The following is an 8,929-nucleotide window of genomic DNA, read 5'->3' as shown; positions in this document are numbered from 1 at the left end:
TGCTTCTTCCATGTGGGCTTTGTTGCTTCTGAGCTAGATGGCCGCTTGTTTACCTTCAAGCCTTTAAGACCCCAGATGCTATATCTTTTGAGAGCCGGGCACCATCACCTTTCTTCGCCACATTTGCTTATGCATCCATTTGTCTGAGACTGTCACTCTTTATGGAAGCAGATGCCACACCATGCTCCCTCGGGACAGCTGGTGGATTCGAACTGCTGGCCTTGTGGTTTAGCAGCCTAGTGCTTAAGCACTGGGCCACTAGGGCTCCTTTTATGTACACAGTGGAATGATCAGAAAAGCGCAGCCAGGGTTATTGTTGCCAGTGACAATCCCGAGAGCCCTGGCCCCCTAGCCAGGAAGCCTGCCCAAACCCTGTCCCCAGTCCTCGTCACACCCACCGTATCCACAGAATGGGACCGTATTTGCAAACAGGCCCTTCCTGGTCATAGGGCAGACCGGAAATCCAAGGACCGATGCCCTTGTAAGAGGCAGAATATGTGGCTAATTGCCTTCACTACCACAGCCTCTTTTGCCATGAGACCGGAAGAACAGGATGGTGCCCCAGTACTACTACTGGGCATTTAAAAAAATCATTTTATTAGGGGCTCTTACAACATTCTGTACATCAATTGTATCAAGCATATGTGTACATATGTTGCCATCATCCTTTCCAAGACATTTTCTACTTGAGCCCTTGGTATCAGCTCCTCTTTTCCCCCCACCCTCTATTGCACGTTTTGATCAAAGATGCCTGGTCAAAAAGAGAGAAAATGCACAACAGAGTTTCAAAATCTCATGGACCCCAGAGTTTCTGGAGTCCTTGAGGTGGGATGAACCCCTCAAACAATTGTTTGAAATCATCTTTATCATGGTAAGCAAGAAAAAAACTCAAAAAACCAACAACCAAAAAAACAGTCCTTAAAATCTTTTTTACATTCAAACAACAGTTTTGTTAACGAGAATGTCTGGCCTGAGCACTGCGCTCTTTGAAGAACTCGCTGCCTGGGATCAATACTGAAAGCACTGTGGATTCAGAACAAGCCTGTCTTGGAAGGAGTCCAAGTCAGGATGCCACTTAGACTGGAGGATGTGAGACAACAGTCTCACATCCTTTGGACACGTTATCAGGAGACCATTTCCTGGATAAGGACATCATCCTTGGTCAAGGGTCAGCGAAAAAGAGGAAGACCCCTGATGAGATAGATTGGCACAGTGGTTATGACAATGGGCTCAAATATAGAAACAATGGTGGGGATGGCCTAGGACCCTCCATCAGTGTCTCCTCCTGAAGGACACTAACTCGATGGTACCCCCAAAACAACATAATAGAACAAACGGACCACAGCCACTCGAAGGACTAGATGAGAAATTGAGGGGCAGTGAATTTATGCTCAAGGGGAATAAATAACTCAGGGGGGTAAAAAGGGTGAGAAGGTTGGCACGGCTCAAAGAACGTCTAAAGATGGAACACGTCGCAAGGCCTGAATCTGCGTACATTCTGTTGCACATGGCTCAGTGGGTTAAGCATTAGACTGCTAACCACAAGGTCAATGGTTTGAACCCACCAGCTGCTCTAAGGGGGAAAGTTGTGGTCTTTGGCTTCTGTACCGTTGCTGAGACTATGTATCTATAGAAACAGATGGGGGCCCTCCGCTTCCCTCCTTCCCTCCCTCCATCCATCCACACACAGACATACCCCTGCGTGCCTGCCTCTGGCTAGCCCTGCCCCGTAGCCCCCTCTCCGGCCTCCTACCACATGATCCAGGAGACCAGCACCATGGTGGCTTCGTTGAAGGAGTTGAAGAATTGGATGAGCAGCTCCCCGTCAGGACCCAGCTTCCGCAGCGCCACGCCAAACAAGATGGCAAACACCACCAGGCCCAGGATGTTCATGCCCTCCTCCTCGGCTCCGTAGGGCACCTGGGGGAAGGCACAGATGAGGGGTCAGGGACTCAGCCTGTCCTGGAAACAGCTGGGACCCAGTATTGACAAGACAGGTCTTCAGACCCCAACCACCCCCAGGTCACCCTCCAGGTCCAAAGGGGAAGGGGCCCAGGGGAACATGGAAATGGAGAGGCAGCCCCCCAGATCTGCCCTCTCGAAGGCAGACCCCCTTTGTTGATTCCCTGGGTGGTACAAATGTAAGGTGATCAGATTTTAACATCAGTAAAGCGGGACACCATTGATAAAACTCCTATCTTGGCGAAATAGCCACATGGCAGCCGAAAACCGTATACCCTAGTTTGCCGTGCATTCTTTCCAAAAATCGGGACTTTTAAAAAATGCTGCGGGACGTGGGAAAAATTGTTAAAAATCAGGACTGTCCCACCAAAAGCGGGACGTCTGGTGACCTTATAATGGTGAAGCGATTTTCTGTTGGATGGAAACCTGGTGGTTCAAACCCAGCCAGGTGCTTCAGGTGGCCTGGGGAGCTGCCTCTAAGAACTCGCTGCCAGGGGGTGTTTTACTCTGTGAGTCAAAGGTAGGGGGGTTGGGGGGTGGCGCCCTCCCATTGAGTGGGAATCAGCCTGGCGGCTCAGAGGGGCCGCGGAGTCCATTCTGACTCAGATTCAAGACGTCTCCCTGTGAGGGACCACTTGAGGGTACCCTGCCCCCTCAAGTGCCTAAGGCTGCCATCTTTACAGGGTTCAAATCCACCACTAAGTGCCAAGCGGGAGAAAGAAGTGGCATTCGGCACCCAGACAAATGACAGCTCTGGAAATCCTCTTCTGTCCTGTAGGGTCGCTGCCACCACAACTGGGCGGTCAGGGGTAAGCTTGAAGGGAGTGGACTGCTGGTTCTCCCCCCTCCCCCAGCTGCTAGGGGGTGGGGGCAGTGGCGGGGAAACTTCCAACCTTCCTGCCCGCCATTAGCAGCTGACGCCTTGACCATGGCATCCACCACTCAGGATCCTTACTGTGGGAATCGGAGAACGGGAAGAGTGTGTCTACAGATGAGTCCTTATTCTCATAGAGGAAGGAGCCTGGCAGGCTGGGTCTCTGGGGTGGAGGGAGGCCTTCACCCTTGTGAGTCGGAGGTGAGTCCCAATCACATTCTCATCATTAATATTGTTCCCCACTATAGCCTCCCATCACAGTGCTGCCTGAAAGTGACCTCTTACAAGCACGTGGCTGATTGCTGTGTAGCCGGCAGCTCTATCTATAGGAACAGACGTGTGGCCATTGCTCTCCAGGCTCTGGGGACAGTCACTCCCCCTTACCTGCCCCGGGCACTGGTGTTAGGTGACTCCTCCAATGTACTCAGGGACCTTTAGGGCTCTGGTTCTCAACCTTCAGGTCCAGACCCCTCTGGGGGTCGAATGACCTTTTCACAGGGGTCGCCTGATTCATCACAGTAGCAAAATGACAGTGATGAAGTAGCAACGAAAATCATGTTATGGTTGGGGGGCTCACCACCACATGAGGAACTGTCTGAAAGGGCCATGGCCTTAGGAAGGCTGAGAACCGCTGGTTAGAGCACAGCCCACTTTGTTACATATATGCATGCCCCCGGAGAGTATATAAGCCTTGGTTGGAAATATATTCTCTCTCTGCACGAACCTGGCACCTGAAGTCCTGGTGATCCCAGAGGTGAGCACATGCATGCTTTGTCTTGTCTGATGTCTCTTTAATTTTACCCCTCAAGGACACAATGGACCCTTGGATCCATTCGATTGTGGGGGCTGGTACCCCACACCTTACAACACCCCAACGCACCCACTGACATTGATTCCTAGGGACCCTATAGCACAGAGTAGACCCAGAACTGCTCCTATGGATTTCCAAAGTTGTACATCTCTCTGGAGCAGAAAGCCCCGTCTTTCTCCTGTGGGTTTGAACTGCCGGCCTAGCACTTGGCAGTTCAGTGCTCAGCCCACAGCGCCCCCAAACCAAGACCCAAAACAAATGCTGCCAGCCATGCCCATTCTAACTCAGAACGACCCTCCCTGTAGGACAGGGTAGAACTGCCCCTGTACATTTCTGAGGTGTTACAGGAGCAGAAAGCCCCGTCTTTCTCCTGATGGGGTTGAACTGCCGGCCTTGCGACCACCCCCACCACCAGGGCTGGTAATATAAAGTGTCTTCCATGTCTTCATTCGAAAGACTCCTGTGTTCGCCAAGAGTGGGTGGGAGAGGGTGGGTGGGGTCTGGGGTCGCACACCAGGGAGCAAGAGGGAAAGGAAAGGGTAAGGGGCAACAGACAGAGCTTTTCAAACAACAAGGGGGTTAAAAAAATCAAATAAATACAGAAATTGGGGGAGAGTAGATCCAATCTCAGAAGATGGCGAAGGTAGACAAAGGCTGTCATTGAGGTGATGTGTGTGTGGGGGGGGTGTTAAGTAAAACCCACCCACACCGAACCCATCAGTCCTCCAAGTTTTATACAGACATGGCCCTTTAAAAAATATTTCAGGGAAGCAGGTTGCTAGGCCTCTCTTCCAAGGCACAGCAAGGTGAGTTCTAACAGCCAACTGTCAGTGCATCATGGCGGGTCAACTGATGGTACCACTTAGGCAACTCAGAGGCAGGATAGGGGGTGGGAGTGGGGTGCAGCGAAAAGGGGCCGGGGCAGTGGACCTGGGGGTTGACGCCCACACTCCCTCCCCACCCCGGCCTGGCCCTCACCTTAATCTTGGTGCTGTTTTGAATTCCAGTTCCATTCTCAATGGTTTTGTAGGAGGTGGTATACTGCAGGGGGGTGGGGCGGCAGGAACGTGGGAAAGGACTCGTGAGCATCTAATTTTAGAGGCTCCCCCACCTCCCAATTCTGGTGCCAACCACAGTCTGAGCCCGCCTCCCCCAGGCCTGGGCATGACAAAGGAAACCCACTGCCATCGGTATCAGTTCTGACCCAGATGGACGCTAGATCTGGCCTGAGGTTGTCCGTGTCTACGGGAGCTGATGGCCTCTTGTCTCCCCTGCCCCCTCCTGTCCTAACACCCCTCGGCAGTCTCATGTCATCCTGCAGGCAACCCACCGAAATAAGACTCTAACACTCCCATTCTCCAGAGGTGGAAACCGAGGCTCAGAGAGGTCAAGGCACCGGCCCTGGGCCACACAGCTGTATGGAGAATGACATCCCAGAAGGGGCTCAGGGTCTGTATTCTCTGCGCTTGATAGGAAGGGGCCTGTGTGGGTGTCAGCACCGCGCGCCTGCCCCCGCCCCCGGCCAAGAATCCTCTACTAACTGCTGTAAACATGGACACATGTTTTTTACTCAGATAGACACAACCTCACACCAGGCATGGGGGGGCTGCAGCTGGCCATCTCCCGCCCTAGCCCCTGCCCCTCAGGACACCCCTAGGACTCACTGAGCGGAAGGCTGCAGTCACCAGGTTGGAGGGGAAGATATTTCTGCAGAGACAAACATACGGGGCTTTGTTAGATCCTGGGGAGGGGGGGTGGGGGTGGCAGAGTAGTGGGTGCTTGGGAGTGAACCCTGGAAGCTTTGCTTCCAGGCAGTCCCCACCCAAGCTCAGCCAGCGTCCAGTTGGACCGCACACATGGGGAAGCTGAGCTGGTTGCCTCTAGTATCCCAGCCCCAAGGGATTCTGGGTTGGGGGCAGGAAGGCTGGTTTCCCAGGGCTGGCTCTGGCAGGGTTAGCCCGGGCCTCAGCTCCACCCCTCAGCAAACTTAATACCCTGGATGTCTTGCGTCAGCGACTTCCTTCTGGAGAGCTCCGAGCTGAGAGCTGAGCGGGCTGGCCCCTTGGGGGCTGGTGGGTGGGTGGGGAGGGTGTGGTGGCAGGCAGAGGGTGCCAGGGATGACTGTGCGTGCTGTGAGCAGGCACCAGAGCTGCTGCGGCCGCTCTTGTGGATGGACCTCGTGCTGAGACTCAGAGGTGAAAACAGCTAGCGAGTCTGTGTGCCAGGCACTAAGTCGGTAAATGAACTCCAGGTCCCCGCTGGGAGCAGAGGGCTCACCCAGACTGGGCTGTTAACCAAGAGGTTGGGTCCACCCAGCGGGGCCACAGAAACCTGGGCAATCTGCATGCCAAACACCCACCAGTCTAAACACCCCCAAACCCCATGGGACCCAGCTCTACTCTGATGCACTTGGGGACACTGTGAGCTAGCAGGGGACACCGTGGTGGTGAAAGGCGATCATGACAACACCCCGTTGGGATAAACTCACTGCCATCAAGCTGGTTCCAACTCATTGTGATCCTGGGGGGCAGGGTAGAACTGCCCTGGTGGGGTTCTGAGTTTCTAACTCTCTACGGGAGTAGAAAGCCTCCTCTTTCTCCCTTGGAGCAGTGAAACGGCCGGTGGTTTCAAACCACTGACTTTCCGGCCAACGACCCAAAGTGTAACCACTGCGCCACCAGGGATCCGTCTCGGGTACGCGCATGTCCACTGAGGCGGCCGCTGAGTGTTTTCAGCCCCGAGCCGTTGACTGGACAATGGTTGGTGGGGACCAGGTTTTCCTTGGCTTGCTTTCCAAAGTTGGTCACCAGGCCTTTCTTCCTAGTCTATCACGGGTGACCCTGCTGGTATTTGACATGTGCGCAGCATATATTCCAGCATCACAGGTGGACACACACACACACACACACACACACACACACACACACGGCCTTCAAAAATTTGAGGCAAAATGGAATTGAAAGATAATGAAAATTTTCCCCTAGGAACTTGTTATAGATATGTGGATACATTGTGTATATATACTAAAGTATATATGGATACATTGTGTATATATGTATAGATATACATTGCATATATACACAATGTATCCATATATACTTGAGCATAAATCGCGTTTTCCAGCACATTTTTAAAAGCCATTTTTGTGGTAAAATTAGGTGCCTCGGCTGATATTCGGGTCGACTTATACTCAAGTATATACGGTATGTGTATATTGTATAGATGTGTACACACACACAGGAGCCCTGGATGCCTAGGGGGCTAGGCATTGAGCTGCTGACTACAAAGTCCTTCCTGGGATACCTTCACCAGCATTGGTATAAAATCAAACTCACCGCCATCCAGTCGGTTCTGGCTCATAGCAGCTCTATATAGGGCAGAGGAGAGCTGCCTCTGTGGGTTTCCCAGGCTGTAACTCTTTGGGGAAGCCGGAAGCCTCCTTTTTCTTCTGCCCAATTGGGATGAGCATGTTTATTTCCATTTGACTGCTCAAAAACTTGTCCAGTGAGGAACTCACAGGACAGGGTTTGGGAGTCCTCGCCATTACCCATATTGCCCCTCACCAATGATGTGGGCCAGTGTGTTAGGGGTTGGTGGGGAGTGGGGAGGGCAGGGTCAGTGGGTGACCAGGCCATGTGCCATGGTAGCAGAATAATGAAGTGTGAACATGCTGGTGCGTGTCCGTGTCCCACGAGTGAGTGCGCACGCAACGCAGACGTGTGTGTTGATGTGACCAGTGAGGTCACAGTGTTTGTCCTAAAGCGGACGAGTACACGGTGGCCTGGGGGTGACAGCTGGTATGTGACAGCTGGGGCTGAATGTTCCTTCGTGTGGCTCTGTGTACGACAGCGGAGGCTTGCGTGGAGCGGTATGAGGTGTGACATCTGTGCCCAGGCGTGTCTAGTCCAGGTGTGTGCGACTCCCTTATGACGTGGTGTGCGAGAGGTTACAGCTGCCTGCCAGCTGGTTCCAAGGCGGTGTGCCTGTGACTGGTTGTGTGACTTGACTCGTTCCACGGCAGTGTGGCTGTGTGAGCTGCAACAACTGTGGCTGAGGGTCTGTGTCCAGTTGTGTGTGGCGGTGCTAGGTGGCTTAGTAGTAACGGCATGCAGCCGTGTGAGATGTTACCGCACGCGTGCGTTTGGGTCTGGGTTCCAGCTCCTGTGGCACGCAGTAGGATCCAGTGTGTAAACAACCACTGTGTGGGTGTGCAGCCCACAGGTGGCCTGTACCCACCCAGTTGTAGTCTGGGCTGGGGCTCCCCTAATCTCCCCGGGCCAGGCGGTGCTAGAGACAGTTCCTGACCAATAGCTTGCTCTCAGTCACTGTGACTTCTGCTTCCACCCAGAGGCTGGGGATCCCTTGCTTGTGACTCACTATTTCCTCCCCACAGCAGGGGCCCCTACTTCCAGGAAGTCCCCCCCACCTGGAGACACTGAATCAGCAGGCTGGGAAGGCAGGCCAAGTGGACCAGGCTACTGCCTCAGGTGGGGGCGGGGGGTTGGCAGAGGTGGGGTGGGAATGGTCCCTTTCTGGGCAGGGAGGAGGGACATGGGATGAAGCTTGATGTGACAAGGGCCTGGTCAAGCGGCCCCGCTGGACAGGGCAGAGGGGAGAGACTGAGGAAGGAAGTTGGGGGGCCTCGGGGTGTGAGGAGCCAGGAGGGGATTGTTCCCCATCTTGATTTCCTTTAGAGTCTTCCCTGGGGTCCCAGGCCCCCTGAATCGTTGGCTGCAAACCTTTCTCCAGAGTCCCTTCAGAGAGAGGGTCCTTGGAGAGGCCCAAGATTCCTTTCTCCCAAGAGGCCCCTCCCTTAGGATCCCTCCTATGTGCCCCCCAAATCCTGCCAAAAACTCCTACGAGTCCTCACTACCTATCACACTCATCTGCGGTCCCCAGCTCAGACACCCAGCCCCCCTAATGGAGAAGTCCTTAGTCTGTCCTCACCCTCTGGCGGTGGATTTCCGCTCACAGCGACCCGACAGGACAGAGAACTATCTCCTAGCATTTCCAAGGCTGTAAATCTTTCTGGAAGCGCACTGCCCCCTCCTTCCCCCGCACCGCCCTCGGCCGACTCTGCGCCTTGAGCCCAGCGCTTAGTCCACGGTGCCACCAGGACGTCTAGCTGGGCTCCGGGAGTCCCAACGCCACGCTCCTGTCCACGTGGCCACTCCCGCCATCGCCCCCAAGCCCGCGGCCCCTCCCCACAGCACGGTGGGCGAGGTCTGACCTTAAGAGATCCAGGAACGAGTCCAACACCTCTTTGTGCGGGGCCGGCTGGC

General features: G+C 54.2%; 1 protein-coding gene across 1 annotated transcript in view; it reads right to left on the bottom strand.

Annotated features, from left to right (window-relative positions):
- SLC1A5 (solute carrier family 1 member 5) overlaps positions 1 to 8,923 on the bottom strand; it is a 16,346-nt gene extending 7,423 nt beyond the window's left edge. Inside the window, exons 1-4 of the mRNA XM_045293005.1 lie at positions 8,878 to 8,923; positions 5,312 to 5,354; positions 4,626 to 4,688; positions 1,754 to 1,920 (exon numbers count right to left, since the gene is read on the bottom strand). Of these exons, the coding sequence (XP_045148940.1) occupies positions 1,754 to 1,893 (140 nt within the window). The 5' untranslated portion in view covers positions 1,894 to 1,920; positions 4,626 to 4,688; positions 5,312 to 5,354; positions 8,878 to 8,923. The remainder of the gene's footprint in view (positions 1 to 1,753; positions 1,921 to 4,625; positions 4,689 to 5,311; positions 5,355 to 8,877) is intronic.
- Between the last annotated feature and the right edge of the window lie 6 nt (positions 8,924 to 8,929).

This window comes from Echinops telfairi, unplaced genomic scaffold, assembly GCF_000313985.2.
Source record: "Echinops telfairi isolate 266 unplaced genomic scaffold, ASM31398v2 ScPeMD7_655;HRSCAF=1070, whole genome shotgun sequence".
Classification (NCBI taxonomy): domain Eukaryota; kingdom Metazoa; phylum Chordata; class Mammalia; order Afrosoricida; family Tenrecidae; genus Echinops; species Echinops telfairi.
The sequence above is the reverse complement of the archived record's forward strand: the minus strand, read 5'-3'. Positions and strand labels throughout refer to the sequence as shown.